This window comes from Chiloscyllium plagiosum, chromosome 43, assembly GCF_004010195.1.
Source record: "Chiloscyllium plagiosum isolate BGI_BamShark_2017 chromosome 43, ASM401019v2, whole genome shotgun sequence".
In the NCBI taxonomy this organism is placed as follows: domain Eukaryota; kingdom Metazoa; phylum Chordata; class Chondrichthyes; order Orectolobiformes; family Hemiscylliidae; genus Chiloscyllium; species Chiloscyllium plagiosum.
The window spans coordinates 11,199,820-11,215,903 of NC_057752.1; the positions used below are offsets into that span (position 1 = coordinate 11,199,820).

The window sequence follows — 16,084 nt, forward strand, 5'->3', positions numbered from 1 at the left end:
AGGTCTTTTCCCTGGGGTCGGGGAGTCCAGAACTAGAGGGCATAGGTTTAGGGTGAGAGAGGAAAGATATAAAAGAGACCTAAGGGCAACTTTTTCACACAGAGGGTGGTACGTGTATGGAATGAGGTGCCAGAGGAAGTGGTGGAGGCTGGTACAATTGCAATGTTTAAGAGGCATCTGGATGGGTATATGAATAGGAAGGGTTTTGAGGGATATGGGCCAGGTGCTGGCAGGTGGGACTAGATTAGGTTGGGATACCTGGTCGGCATGGACGGGTTGGACCGAAGGGTCTGTTTCCGTGCTTTACATCTCTATGACACAGGAAAAGTGTGAACCTGTTAACCCAAAACACTCCTTCATAAATTGAAGAGAAACAAAACAGCTTTTGTATCATACCCAAAACACCACTTGTTCTACGCTAACCCTAGAGTTCCTGTATCTAATACCTCCATCGGTTTAAGTCACTTGTGACTTCAACTATTGGACTTGAACTGTAGATAGCTTCTTCTGGGAACTATTTTGCACTTGCTTAAATGTATTTGCTTTTAGTAACCTCTTCAAAATTTTTTCCCAGCACTTCTCTTCTGGGATTAACACTGACCGTTTCACACTAAAGGTACCTAGTTCACGAACTATCCTTCCTTTCTCAGGAGCACTGGTCTACACTGCCAGCTTATCCCAGGGCTGCTCTAACCTCAAAGTAAAACTAAAATCAAAAGCCTCCCTCTCGAGGTTATTGTGTTTCCCTTCTGCTTAAAAAACATTCCAGATGTCTTTAACAAATCTCGAGGCTCCATTATTTACCTTGCAGGGTTGCAAGACATTCTGAAATAAACAAAAAATCCACACAAGCCCATTCACTCTCAAGCCAGGCCCCTGTTTTAAAAGAAATCACCATGGTGACAGAAATGCTTATAAATCAATGATTAAGTTCAGATGCATAGAAAACCCACAGGTTGCTAAGTCAAAAAACCAGAAGACTATATGTAAATAAATGATATTTAATTAGTATAAATACCGCAGTTTACATCCCAATTGATAGAGCACATTGGGAATAAATACTGTCTGTTTTCTGTCCATCAGTTCTCAAAATACACCAACATATTCCCCTAAATGTCATGTGCTCTAATTTAGTTTACCAAGCTTTTGGTGTGGGGCTTTATGCAGGCACATGTGAACTCCTAGTCCTTGAGATACATTTCTTTCTGCAGATCTTGCCTTCGGAAAACCTGGCGACCGTGGTCATGGCTTCAACAGGTAGTGTCCCATTGAACCAACCTCTTCTCATCCCGCTCAACATGGCTGGTCAAGTTACTGCCCAGCAGGGACTCGTGTTGACTATTCCTACAGCATCCCTTGCTTCTCTCCCAAGCCTTACCTCTGCCACTGGGGCAGGAGGCATCCTCAAGCTCCCTCTGGCAAACTTGCAGGGTAAGCCATGCATGGACACAATACTGTTTTGCTGAATGAGTTCTTTTATAAAATAAGTGCATTTATTTTGGCATACATTATTGCATATGTCAAGTGCTATGTCAATTACACCCAAAAATGTACATGTTTTGTGATTAAAATTATATCTGTAGTTGTGGAAAATAAGGGGAGATTTTCATCTACGAGTGCCTTGCAACTGATGAGAGAAAGCGGCTGCCCATCTCTGTGGTCCCCTGAGCAATTTGCACAACTAGGGGATATTCGATATCCAAGCCTCTCAAATGACTGGGCTGTGTGTCTAACCATTGGACTGGAAATCTCCACCTCACTTCGATTTGGAATTCCCACTATCTGATCCTCCCAGCTACTACTGCAGACCCACAACTACAAGGTCAGGAGTGCTCCACCTCACTCAGAGTGTTGGCTGCTAAACATTTGCTTGTTGTGTACATAATCCTTAGACCCTGCAGGTCCTCTGGTCCATGGGACGTCAAGATAATGGCACCAATTTTCATCAAGTGCAGGAGCTGAGAATGCTCCTCCTGCCTTAGTTACGTTTGCGAGACATGTGTCTATTACAAACCATTAGGGAGGTTTCCAGAAATTCCATGGGTAGTGCATTGAGTTCAGAGACCTGATGTTCCAGGTCTCTCCTACTTTCTTCCCACTTCTCCGAATCTTTGGGGAATGTGATTCCCCAAGCGCACAGCAAATGAGGATCTCGGCACTAAGTCCGGAGTGAAAAAAGGCCTTTTTAACTCATCAATCCTGCTCAATCCTTGTTCACGTGATAATTTTAAAGTCATTCCAGGTCACACAAGTGACCCCACCACACTATGCACTCTCACACACGCACACACGCTGTCTCACACAAAGACACACACTCTCACAGGCATATTCTCCCTCACACTCGTGCACACTCGCTGTCAAACACACACTCTCTTGTACACTCACATGCATACACTCACACTCTCTCACACACATATACACCCTCACACTCACAGACACTCTCTCTCAAGCACACAGACACATTTTCTCTCTCTCTCTCACGCACGCGCATGCACACATATCTATGGGGTGAATTTATATTTGCAGATACATTCTATTTTGTTCAAAAAGCACAAAGTGTATAGACAGTCAGTCAATTTGGCATTTTATAAATTCCTACTTTGGAAATAAAACCAGTCTGACTCTAGGTGAAGACAAAGACAAGGCTTCACCTCTTTTATACTGATAAAACCGTAAGGTATCTCTGGGCAGTGACTTGGAAGAAATTCTGGGACTTGCATTTTGATTGATCCAAACCTGTATCTCCATTCTAATTGATTAAAGATTTAAAAGCCATTTAGGTTTGTTCAATACATTTGCAACAATTGTATGACCCTTTGATCTTTTACTTATAAAATCTGTGTCTGATGTATCTGCTCTCACTAACACCTGAAGGAAGAGTGAGGCTCCGAAAGCTTGTGGTTTCAAATAAACCTGTTGGACTATAACCCAGTGTCGTGTGATTTTTGACTTTGGCCTTTTCTTCACATTTGTGGTGAACATTTCTACTAGGAATGAGCATCTTGAGATCTTTTAAAACTCAATGGAACAATCTGTGTTGTTAGATTCCAATCAGGCTGTCCAAATAAAAACTCAGAAACATAGACATTTTTAAACGCAGAGTTTGTTGACAAGATCACACCAGCAGCTCTTGCACACTATGTTCCCCTTCACATTTTTGAATCAGCCTGGACTTCATATATTGTTACAAATCTCTGGGGTCGGTGGGACTTGACCCTGGACTTTCTGACCCAGAGACTGGGGACACTGTCACTGTGCCACAGTGTCCCTTTAATTTCTTCTTTAATCTGAATGATGAGGAAAGATTTTCCTCTTGGGCTGGGTTCTATCCAGACACCTGTACAGAAAGGACTATCAGACAAACTATACCATAAAATTTTCCTTCGCGGATTTTCTTTGTTTAAATCAACCAATTCAGAGAAGTTATAATACACCTCTGGAGTTGATGGAGCTTGAACCCAGGCCTGAAAATGTATTGCTGGAAAAGCGCAGTAGGTCAGGCAGCATCCAAGGAGCAGGAGAATCGACGTTTCGGGCATGAGCCCTTCTTCAGGAATGCGAGCATTCCTGAAGAAGGGCTCATGCCCGAAACGTCGATTCTTCTGCTCCTTAGATGCTACCTGACCTGCTGCGCTTTTCCAGCAACACATTTTCAGCTCTGATCTCCAGCATCTGCAGTCCTCACTTTCTCCTTGAACCCAGGCCTCCTAGTTTAGGGGCAGGGAAACTACCATTGCATCACAAGAGCCCCTATTGTCCCTTTATGTGTTTCACTTTTCTCATCAACCTGTTCAGTGATGTTATGACACACCTCTGGATCAGGTGGGACTTGAAACTGGGCCTCCTAGCTCAGAGGTACAGGCACTACCATTACACCACAAGAGTCTTCTGAATTTCTATTATAATTATATTAACAGTTTAGCTCACATGGCAGAGTCATTTTGAATGGTGAGCCTTTCCACCATTCTATCTTTGGAATATAGCCACAATAAATGAAGTAGGTAATACAACATGCGCAATTAAGGGACCAGTAGGCAATGTGACTGACTATGTGGTGAATCCAAGGGTGAGAAGCTTCTCTGTTGTTATCTGTAACGGAAAATGTCTGGATTTTAAAAGTTTATGCTTGGTTCTGAACAATGGATTTTTTTTTCTTCCCCCCCCACCAAATTCTCTTGTAGCTGCTTCAATGTTGAACCCTGCTCTCCAGCCGACACAGCTTCAACAGGTCTTACAACCTCAGGCCACTCTACAGTCCCTGCCTACATCCGCTGTCCCTCTGAAACAGCTGGAACCTCAAACCCAGGTCACCTCCGTTCACCAAGCTCAAGGCCTGACTTTAAACCCGACAATAGTGAGTTACTCCACTGTTAGATTGTTAGATACAATAGAGGGATCAGTAGTAATAGAACCATAAGATCTTCTTTTTCACTACGATATATTGTGGTGATCATTGTCTCATTAATGAATTCTAGGAAGTTAGGAGTTTTGTTTTTAATCCGTTGTCCACATTTGCATGTTAATAATTTTTAAAGTGTTTCATTTATATATTCTTGGCTTTAATTTATACTTACAGAAAAAATGTATAATGATTCCCTGTGATGCAAAATCATACTTTGACTGTTTTGTGACTGAGGCTTTGGCTTAAGTTCCAGTATCTTTAGTATTGTGGGTGGCAGTAACATATCTCCAAATCAATTTCCATGTTTTAACATTTGTCAGTGCTTCCTGTGTAATTATAGCAGAGAACTTAATTACTTTGCTAAAATGCTGTTCTGAAACTGAGTAGAACAAAAGGACCAGCCATAGTGTTTAGAATCATAAGAGAAATATATGGAGGAGACAGCATATTGCCATTAAAGCAGTGTTTTCAAAGTGATTTTGTTATTAGCTGACCAGGAGGGAGCTATTTATATTAGTCCCTATTTACAACTGGACTGGCGTAACTAGCTCAAATTCTTAGCAAAGAAAATAAAAGGCAAGGGGCAATAAGTTAATCATCTGAAAAGTTGAAAAATAACAGAATGTCCTTACAGTTTGCATACAAAACACATGGGGCACTGGCGGCGCAGGATTTCATTTCCAGGTCGTGGTGCAGGGCTGTGTCAGCAATATGCATGAGTTATGATGAGAATTGGGATTCTGGATTAGTGGTGCTGGAAGAGCACAGCAGTTCAGGCAGCATCCAAGGAGCAGCAAAATCGACGTTTCGGGCAAAAGCCCTTCATCAGGAATAAAGGCAGAGTGCCTGAAGCGTGGAGAGATAAGCTAGGGGAGGGAGGGGGAGGGAAATATATCCCTGGTGGTGGGGTCTGTTTGGAGGCGGAGAGGGGTGGGGAGGGAAATATATCCCTGGTGGTGGGGTCTGTTTGGAGGCGGAGAGGGGTGGGGAGGGAAATATATCCCTGGTGGTGGGGTCTGTTTGGAGGCGGAGAGGGGTGGGGAGGGAAATATATCCCTGGTGGTGGGGTCTGTTTGGAGGCGGAGAGGGGTGGGGAGGGAAATATATCCCTGGTGGTGGGGTCTGTTTGGAGGCGGAGAGGGGTGGGGAGGGAAATATATCCCTGGTGGTGGGGTCTGTTTGGAGGCGGAGAGGGGTGGGGAGGGAAATATATCCCTGGTGGTGGGGTCTGTTTGGAGGCGGAGAGGGGTGGGGAGGGAAATATATCCCTGGTGGTGGGGTCTGTTTGGAGGCGGAGAGGGGTGGGGAGGGAAATATATCCCTGGTGGTGGGGTCTGTTTGGAGGCGGAGAGGGGTGGGGAGGGAAATATATCCCTGGTGGTGGGGTCTGTTTGGAGGTGGCGGAAATGTCGGTGGATGATTTGGTTTATGCGAAGGTTGGTAGGGTGGAAGGTGGGCACCAGGGGCGTTCTGTCCTTGTTACGGTTGGAGGGGTGGGGTCTGAGGGCGGAGGTGTGGGATGTGGATGAGATGCGTTGGAGGGCATCTTTGACCACGTGGGAAGGGAAATTGCGGTCTTTAAAGAAGGAGGCCATCTGGTGTGTTCTATGGTGGAACCGCTCCTCCTGGGAGCAGATACGGCGGAGGCGGAGGAATTGGGAATACGGGATGGCATTTTTGCAAGAGGTATGGTGGGAAGAGGTGTAATCCAGGTAGCTGTGGGAGTTGGTGGGTTTGTAAAAAATGTCAGTGTCAAGTCGGTCGTCACTAATGGAGATGGAGAGGTCCAGGAAGGGGAGGGAGGTGTCAGAGATGGTCCAGGTAAATTTAAGGTCAGGGTGGAATGTGTTGGTGAAGTTGATGAATTGCTCAACCTCCTCGCGGGAGCACGAGGTGGCGCCAATGCAGTCATCAATGTAGCGGAGGAAGAGGTGGGGAGTGGTGCTGGTGTAATTACGGAAGATCAACTGTTCTACGTAGCCCCCAACCTTGAGAATTGGGATGCCTGCTCATCACAATGTGCTCCATTCTGCCTCAGGGCTTTGAGTATATGAGCTTCTCCATTGAGAGAGAGTGGCCAACCTCATTGAGAATCATATGTGATCACTCAGAATTGACAGTGGAGGACTCTGTAAACTTACAGCCTGTGATGCTGGAGCAGCAGCCTTTGCAGATGAGCCCTTGATCATAGAATCCCTACAGTGTGGATTCAGGCTATTTGGCCAATCAAGTGTACACCAACTCTCCACCCAGAGCATTCCACCCAGACCCACCTTATTCCTGTAACACTGCATTTCCCGTAACTAACCCACCTAGTCTTCACCATCCTGAACACGCTGGGCAATTTAGCATGGCCAATCTACCTAATCCGCACATCTTTGGACTGTGGGAGGAAACCGGAGCACCCGGACGAAACCCATGCAGACATGGGAAGAGTGTGCAAACTCCACACAGACAATTGCCTGAGGCTGGAATTCAACGGATCTCTGGCGTGTGAGGCAGCAGTGCTAACCACCAAGCCACCATGCCATCCTCTAGTATTTACACATTGAGGCTGATGTTGAAAAGTGTAGTGCTGGAAAAGCACAGCCGGTCAGGCAGCATCCGAGGAACAGGAGAGTCGACATTTCGAGCATAAGCTCTTCATCAGGAATGAGGGGGTGGCTGGAAATGGTGGAACATTAACCATCCTGTAGCAGAGCAGCTAGCAGATGCATGAAGAAATCATCAAGTTTTCTTTCTGACCTGCACAGGATCCTTATTACAATGAAAAGTACAGAGTTAAATACTTTAAACAGATATCTTCTAATTTGTGGGTGGCACAGTGGTTAGCACTGCTGCCTCACAGCGCCAGAGACCCGGGTTCAGTTCCCGCCTCAGGCGACTGACTGTGTGGAGTTTGCACGTTCTCCCCGTGTCTGCGTGGGTTTCCTCCGGGTGCTCCGGTTTCCTCCCACAGTCCAAAGATGTGCAGGTTAGGTGAATTGGCCATACTAAATTGCCCGTAGTGTTAGGTTAAAGGGGTAAATGTAGGGGTATGGGTGGGTTGCGCTTCGGCGGGTCGGTGTGGACTTGTTGGGCCGAAGGGCCTGTTTCCACACTGTAAGTAATCTAATCTAATCTAATTAAACCTCATGTTCTCTGACAGTTCATTTCACATAGCACAAGATGCCAGTTTACTCTCACCTTGTGCTAAGTATATTACTGTACTGAGATCTGTCTTACGGATTGCAGCTAACTGAGGTCCCTAGTGGAAAGAGTAGATACAGAGGCTTGTTTCACGATCTCCTTTATACCTTCTTGTGATTCTAAACACTGGGGATGCATAGCAAGGTCCATCAGCATCTGAAAAAGGAAAGGATAAGTTAAGAGTTTGAAATGTTCTACTTAGCCTGTGTATTTTGATTTTTCTGTTGATATAGCTGTGTTTTGCATATTTGGACGATTTCCTTTTCCTTCCCTTGATAGCTTAGTAGTCAACCTTCACTTGTGAGCTCTTTGACTGCTACTCCAATTATTGCAAATGCAGTGCCCAGCTTCCAAGGAATTACAAGTCAGATCATAACTAATGCACAAGGACAGGTAAGTCTGCACCAGGCCGGACATTTATCTGATTTGTTTGCACAGTAATAAAAATATGTTTGTTGCGCTGGAAAGTTGTACAGAACAGCTTAACATTCTGACCATCTTTCCCTTCAAATTCCAAAACATGTTACCAGCAGTAATAGTTACCTGCATTCAGGAAACTGCACAACCTGTTAAGGCAGCAAGGCCACGTAAAAGCATGAAGGCAAAAACAAATGATTACCTGCTTTTTGTATATACGTATAACATATGCACAGTCAATAGCTTAGGTTTCAGACTTGGCCTGTCACCAGATCTATATGTTAAACAGTGGGATGGAGAGAATGTCACTCAGGCCAGATGAATCACAAGTATTTGCTTTTTGTGCATAATGGTGAGGCAGGTGTTTATCACTGGTTTTATTTTCTGAGAATAGTTTAGATTGTCTGCACATCTGCCATTCTCTCTCCTTATCTGCAAAAACTTTGACTTTTACACCAGTAACTGTGCCTCACTGTGAAGCTGGGTCCCCGAGTTGACAGATTTTCCCAGATTATTGATTGCTGTATCTATGGAAAATGCTTTGCTTGCCCATCTTCCCACATTATCACATGTCTTGTTACAAAAAAAATTCTCATCTGTTGACTGTTCTGAAAAAGGGTCACTGGACCCAAAGTGTTAAATCTGATTTCTCTCCACAGATGCTGCCAGACCTGCTATGTTTCTCCAGCAATTTCTGTTTGTTTGTGATCTTTAGCTGTTGAATGCGTTTGCTCCAAACAGTCTGACTGAACAGTCACACATTCTGTGGTGTAGAGAATCTCTTGCTAACCGGATTGCTAAAGGTGATGGAGGAGTCAAAAACAAGATAATGGACTGGGAAAATATAACATTTTGTGAGCTAAGAAGGGATCTGGCCCATAGGAACTAGGCACAAAAGGTACCAAATGGGAAATCTTGAAACATAGTTTGGCTTGCTTGCCTTTATTGGTCAGTATATTGAATATAGGAGTTGTGAGGTCATATTACGGCAGTACAGGACATTGGTTAGGCCACCTTTGGAATATTGCATTAAATTCTGGTCTCCCTGCTATAAGAAAGATAGGGACAGGCCACTATAAATGCCGGAGGAAACACCACAGAAGCGCTTCACAGGAGGCTCCCAAGCACGGAGGATGTCACCTAGACAGGGGACGAAACGTTTGCCACAAAAATTTCCAGCTCAGCGAACAGAACCACAACAACGAGCACCCGAGCTACAAATCTTCTCACAAACTTTGAATAAGAAAGATGTTATTAAACTTGGAAGGGTTCCAAAAAGATTTACAAGGATGTTGCTGGGATTGGAGGGTTTGAGCTATAGGGGGAGGCTCAATAGGCTGGGGCTGCTTTCCCTGGAGGCTGAGAGGTGAACTTATAGAGGTTTATAAGATTATGAGGGACATTAATTGGGTGAATAGACAAGGTAGGAGAGGGTAGGGTAGGAGAGCTCAAAACTAGAGGGCATAGTTTTAAGGTGAGAGGGGAAAGATTTGGACCTAAGGGGCAACTTTATCACACAGAAGGTGGTACATGTATGGAATGAGCTGCCAGAGGAAGTGGTGGAGTCGGGTGCAATTACAACAATTAAAAGACATCTGGATGGATATATGAATAGGAAGGGTTTAGAAGGATATGAACGAAATCCTGGCAAACGGGACTAGATCAGTTTAGAATATCTGGTTGGCTTGGATGAGTAGAACCAAAGCATCTGTTTCCGTGTTGTATGATTCTATAAGATGGAAAAAATTCAGCATCACCCAGCAGTTGCCAACCAGTGAGCAGCACGCTTTCGCAGGAGTGGCTACTCTGGAATATGCTGACACCCAAACCTGGAGGGAGCAGGCAGTTATTTTGTTCAACAGTTCTGTTGTGAGGCTTTGGGTACTTTCTGCTTGCTCTTGCAGTAAGTCAAGCCAGCCCTGAACCTCTGCAGTAAGAAGAACAGGTAATTTAGGGTCACTTGCCATCTGATTAAATTAGCATGCGCGCAGTAGTAACATCCACAAAGACTTGGTTCTTTGTTCACACCAACCTTCGAGCCACCACAATTTTTAAAGGAAGTTCCTTGAGTCACTCGAAACTGTTTATTTTAGGGAGTAGGCCTCTTAATTATGTGAATTGCAGTCGAATGGTGTAGTGAGAATCCCCATTGCAATTTTAAGACACTGCGATGGAGAGTGTACCATGTGTACCCATATGACCACACATTGAGCGACCTTAAAATAACAACTGCTGGCTACTCCAAACAACAGTCCAGAATTTATTTTTAACCTAGAGTGAATTTTCTGGCTTCACAAAAGTGTTGGAGATCACTACTAGCCAAGTTCAACTTACTTGTATTTGTGTGATATACTGAAGTAGACAAAGTCAGTGGGATGTATAATCTTTGGGGTGGGTGAGTGGTTAATGGAGCTTTCAAAGGTGGAAAGGCTGGTGCCTGGGGATAATTAATCTGACAGGATGAGAAATTTTGATTTCCCGATGATGGGTTGAGACGCAGAGATAAACTCAGTGATGTGTTCGTGTCGAGCAGTCCCACCAGCCTGTGGCAGGTTCCTACTTGTAATACATTTGCATGTCATGAATATTCATTGCCATGAAGTCATTTTTAATAAGGTCAGGGTGAATGCGAATCCTGTAGTACCTGGTTCACAGTCCGTTCAAAATGGGTGAGCTGTCAGTTTTGTGAAATTTTTACAAGGTCAGCCGTTTTTAGTGTTTCACTCTACGGCACAAGAGAGAGGAGCAGGAGAACAGCAGCTTGCATGGAGGCTCAGGACCAGAACTGGAACAATGAAGTAGTAAGGGCCTGGGGGAGTGAGCTCAGTTTGTCAAGGTAATGTTACGACCCACTTGTGAAAGTATGCAGATTCTTGAGCCTCACTATTCCTGGGGTTGTCGCAAAAGCTAATGGTTTAATCAAAGTACTGAAAGAGCCCAATTTACCTGTCTAATACAATCAGGCTGACACAAAACACTAAGCAGGTTCCTGGTCTTCACAAGAACTATCATTTTTTTACAAATGAATAAGTTGAAGCTACAGGTAGACAAAACTGTGAATTATCAACGTATAACTCTACAGTCCACTTTTAAAACCTCCACACACAAGCCTCCATGCACGGTGGCTCAGTGGTAAGCACTGCTGCCTCACGGCGCCAGAGACCCGGGTTCAATTCCCACCTTGGGTGACTGTCTGTGTGGGGTTTACACATTCTCCCCGTGTCTGCATGGGTTTCCTCCGGGTGCTCCAGTTTCCTCCCACAATCCAAAAAGGTGCAGGTTAGGTGAATTGGCCGTGCTAAATTGCCCATAGTGTTAGGTACATTAGTCAGGGGTAAATGGATCTGGATGGGTTGCTCTTCGGAGGGTCGGTGTGGACGTGTTGAGCCAAAGGGCCTGTTTCCACACTGTAGGGATTCTAATCTAATTACATAGACAAAATTGGCGTTATGGGTGGAGGAAAATAAACAGATCAACTGATGGGAGAAAATAACTGACTTTCTTCAGGTTTTAGTAACTTTTATTGCAGAGATATAGAGAGAATCTTTTCCATCCATATTCCAAAGACTTCACTCCCTCTGTTGTAAACACCTGTTCATCTGCCCAGGAACCAATGAGAAAGCTGTCATCAGGCTAATGATGTCCGATATCTACAATCAGTCACAATTGTACAAACCAATCAGTTACCTGTTGCTGGACAGAACTCACTCTGCATCTCACCCAACTCAATTCCATGTCACCATATCTCTCATCCTCCCTTGCTTGCAATACAGCAATGTAAACATAACATACAATGAGTTCCAGTAACCTGTTTCACAGAATTCCTGCAGTCTGGAAGCAGGCCATTCAGCGCATTGAGTTCACACTGATCCTCCAAACAGCATCCCACCCAGATCCCCTCACCCTATCCCTGTGTCTCTGTAACCCTGATGCTGTAAGGCAGCAGTGCTAACCACTGAGCCACCGTTCTGCTCTGTTTCTTGATGTACAGCAACGTCTTCCCCAGAGCTTGGTTTTAAAACATTCCTCTTCTCATTTTAGCCCACAATCAAAAATACAGAAAAATAAAAAGATGAGGTCTTTATTGTAGGAAAATGATGGGCCTAGCAGACAGTGTCAGTAGTGTCCAATGTTTATTCATCTTAGGATGTTGGCCAGCACAGTCTTTACAGGGCTCTGGCTTCATGCACAACAGCTCTTTCAGGAGCTGGTGCAGACACGAAGAAACGAATGGCCTCCTTCTTTACTGTACAGTTCTGATTTTAAAGATCCATTCTGAGTGATCTCAAACAATGTCCTTCAACGCAAATGCTAAATTGAATGCATTTCCCATGGAGATTGCTGGCACTTCAAATTTTAATTGTAATTATAATTGAAAAAGCAAAAAGAGAGAAAGCAGAAATGGTGCACAGTTCTAGTTACTATGTTGGTAATGGCACACTGTAGCATCATCCAGCCCTTCATTTCTGTTCCCAATATCTTCCTGCTTATAGAATGGGGAGGGAGGAATACCTGACCTCAATTTAAAAGTCACGATGATGGTTAAAATGCTGGATCAGCAATGTCAATTAAGTGGTTAAACACAGTAGTATTAATTGTAATAGGCTTATTTTGATGTGGTTGCACTCATTCTGTAGCCTGATGTAGGTTAGTATGTTTGCCTTCATGTTTTAAATAAACTGTCTGATTCGAAATGGAGGCTCATTTAAGTGCAATTTGTGCCAACCACCCAAATCATCACACAGGAGTGGCCTTAACAAACACACATTGCTTTCAGCACCAGACAGCTATGTAAATGAACTTACCATGCACCGTGACTCTTGCCCCAGATTTCAGTTAAAAATCACACAACACCAGGTTATAGTCCAACAGGTTTGATTGGAAGCACTAGCTTTCGGAGCGACACTCCTTCATCAGGTGATAGTGGAGGGCTCGATCATAACACAGAATTTATAGCAAAAATTTACAGTGTGATATAACTGAAATTATACATTTGACAAATTGATTCTGTTAAGTCTTTCATCTGTTTGAATACCATGATAGTTTCACTTCTTTCATGTGTAAACCACAAAACCTTTTTTAAAAGGTTGCATTCTCGGGTTAGCTGTTAACAATGGTGATGGCTAGACAGTATGTTGAAGGTGTTGGCACCCTGTGTTCTCTGTCTATGCCATGATGTTTAGATTGATTCTAATCTAAAAAGTGAGATAACGGAGTTTTACATGAATGCATGCAGTTTTTGAGCAAAGTACAATGTAACCCTGCAAGTACAAATTCACCCCACAAAATATATGTGTGCATGTGGGTCTTTGTCTGTCTGTGTGTGTGTGTCTGTCTGGGTTGGGGGTTGTGAGTGTGAGAAAGAGTATGTGTGTGTAGTGAGTGCAGAGTGTCTTAAGTCTGTGAGGGAGTGCATGTGTGAGTGTGGGAATGTGTGTGGGTGTCTGTGTGCGCGTTTGTGTATATGTGTGTCCATGTGTATGTGTGTATAGGAGTCCCTGTATGTGTGTGAGAGTGTGCTTGTGTAGGAGTATCTGTGTGTGTGTATAGTGCAATGGTGATCACCTGTAATGTGACATGAACCCAACGTCCTGGTTGAGGCCCTCCCTATGGGTACTGAGCTTAGCTATCGGCCTCTGCTCGGCCAGTTTATTTCAGTAACAATAAAATTAACTGTTCATTGTAACACTTGTAACTTTAACAAGAATGGCAAAAGAACAGGATTTCTAATTTATGTAACTTGAACTTTACCTGTTTTAAGCTTTCATAGGCATTCAAGATACAAAACATATGTTATGAGTGGAGGACAAACAGAGCAACACAGTTCTGTGCACCAGTCCAAAATCACAAAACTCGAGAGTTTGGCTTCAAAGTCTTCAGTTCTTGAATGAGACCTGGATGTTATCTGCACAACAGTGACCCACCTGTAGTTCACTGGCTATTTAGTTTGACCTGGGATCTTTCTGGTTGTATTTGGGTTTTAGGATTATTTCTTTCAGCATCTCCAAATGTGATTTTTCTGCCCTTTCAACAGAAAATTGGAGAAAGCAACAACTGAAGGGGAGAGAGAGAAAGAGATTGATGCAGCTAACACCTGGAGATCATCTTGCTTTTCCATCATAGAGACTGTGTTCAGTCGTAATCAGATTAATCAAAGGCTTGTTGCTATGCTGAAATCCCGTGAACCCGTAACAAATGGTTCCACTTTGTCTGGAATCCATGTCCCCATTGTCTCATATGCATCAGTTAACTTCACGTGTTTTTCCAAAACTGCAAACAACTTCTTGTACATTCTCTCTCTTTTCGAAGCAGTGCCCATTTTTTCCCATTTTCAATCCATGGTCTAAAAATAAAAAGAATGTGGTGTCTTGTACAGTCAAAATGTAGACATTAGTGACCTCATTCTATTCAGCCCATTGTTTAAAAATAGACTGCATCTAAGCAGTACAGCCGGATAAGGAATGCTTGTAAAATCTAGAGCAGACTTTTTCTGATTTTTGTCAATTGCCGTCATTCCTTTATTTCATTGTATCCCATCTCTGATATTGTCGTTCTCAAATGCAGGTCATCGGAACTGTTCCCTTAGTCATGAACCCAGCAACAATAACAACAACCGACCCAGTGACAGCAGTGGCAGCACAGAGCCTGCAAGTGCAAGCAGTTACTCCACAGATGCTGCTGAACTCCCAAGGGCAAGTGATTGCAACTGTGATCAGCAACCAGTTTGTGCCAGTTCTGAGCCGGCAAGGAGTACCTCTCTCACCTGTAAAAACAACGCAGCAGGTAATGTCTCCGAGGTTGGTTTTACATGCAGTAAGTTCTAGTTCTGGGAGCACCATCTTTTGAAATTACATTTCATGTAAGCGTTACAAAATACATAAAGAACAACACTTTTAAGCCCAAACAAAGGTTCGATTTGACTTCAGCGGTGTTTACGAGAATGATATACACCCCACTCTTGTGAAATGTAATTAAGTTATCAGTTGTTTTATAGAGTCAGACAGCACAGCAACAGACCCTTCAGTCCAACCTGTCTGTGCCAACCAAGTTTCCCGAACTAAACTAGTTCCACTTGCCTACGTTTGGCCCATATCTTTCTAAACCTTTCCTATCATGTACCTATCCGATTGCTGTTTAAATGTTGTAATTGTACTTGCATCTAACACTTCTTCTGGCTGTTCATCCCACACACGAACCACCCTGTGCACGAAAAAGTTGTCCCTCAGGTCCTTTTCAAATCTTTCTCCTCTCACCCCAAAAATATACCCCCAATTTTGAACTCCTGCACCCTCGAGAAAAGACCTTTGCTGTTCACCCCATCTATGCCCCTCATGATTTGATAAACCTCTATAAGGTCCACCCCTCAACATCCTACACTCCACACCAGTCTCTCCCCATAACTCAAACCTTCCAGTCCTGGCAACGTCCTGATAAATCTTTTTTTGAACCCGCTCCATTTTAATACTAGCCTTCCCATAGCAGGGTGACCAGAACTGCACACACGACTCCAAAGATGGCCTCACCAACATCCTGTACAACCTCAACATGACATGCCAGCTCCTATACTCAACTGTCTGAGCAAGGGTGCTAAATGCCTTCTTAACCACCTCATGCCCCCACCATCACACCCACTCCAGGTACTGGCTCCGACCCCACTCCCAGCTCCACACCCACACCAGATCCCAGCTCCCAGCCCTGCCGAGTTTTCACCATCCCTCCAGACCTCCCCCTCACTGAGGACGAACGATCAGTCCTCAGCAAAGGACTCACCTTCATCCCCCTCCGTCCACGCATCAATGAATTTAATACACGCCGTGACATCGAACAATTCTTCCGTCGCCTCCGCCTCCGAGCTTACTTTCACAATCAGGACTCCCGCCCACCTTCCGAGGACCCCTTCGCCCACCTCCAACACACTGCATCCACCTGGACACCCCGCGCTGGCCTATTACCTGCCCTCGACCTCTTCATTCACAACTGCCGCCGGGACATTAACCGCCTCAACCTGTCGACCCCCCTCCCCCACTCCAACCTCTCACCCTCACAACGCGCAGCCCTCCAATCCCTCTGCCCCAA

General features: G+C 44.3%; 1 protein-coding gene across 14 annotated transcripts in view; it reads left to right on the forward strand.

Moving 5' to 3' along the window:
- The window catches only part of pou6f1 (POU class 6 homeobox 1), a 139,223-nt gene that overhangs the window by 64,462 nt on the left and 58,677 nt on the right, over window positions 1-16,084 (forward strand). For 13 of the 14 annotated variants that reach the window (XM_043682028.1, XM_043682029.1, XM_043682042.1 and 10 more), the window contains 4 exons: window positions 1,212-1,431; window positions 4,182-4,354; window positions 7,871-7,984; window positions 14,573-14,791. In XM_043682028.1, coding sequence (XP_043537963.1) covers window positions 1,212-1,431; window positions 4,182-4,354; window positions 7,871-7,984; window positions 14,573-14,791 — 726 coding nt within the window. The remainder of the gene's footprint in view (window positions 1-1,211; window positions 1,432-4,181; window positions 4,355-7,870; window positions 7,985-14,572; window positions 14,792-16,084) is intronic. The other variant, XM_043682034.1, reaches the window with a different exon arrangement.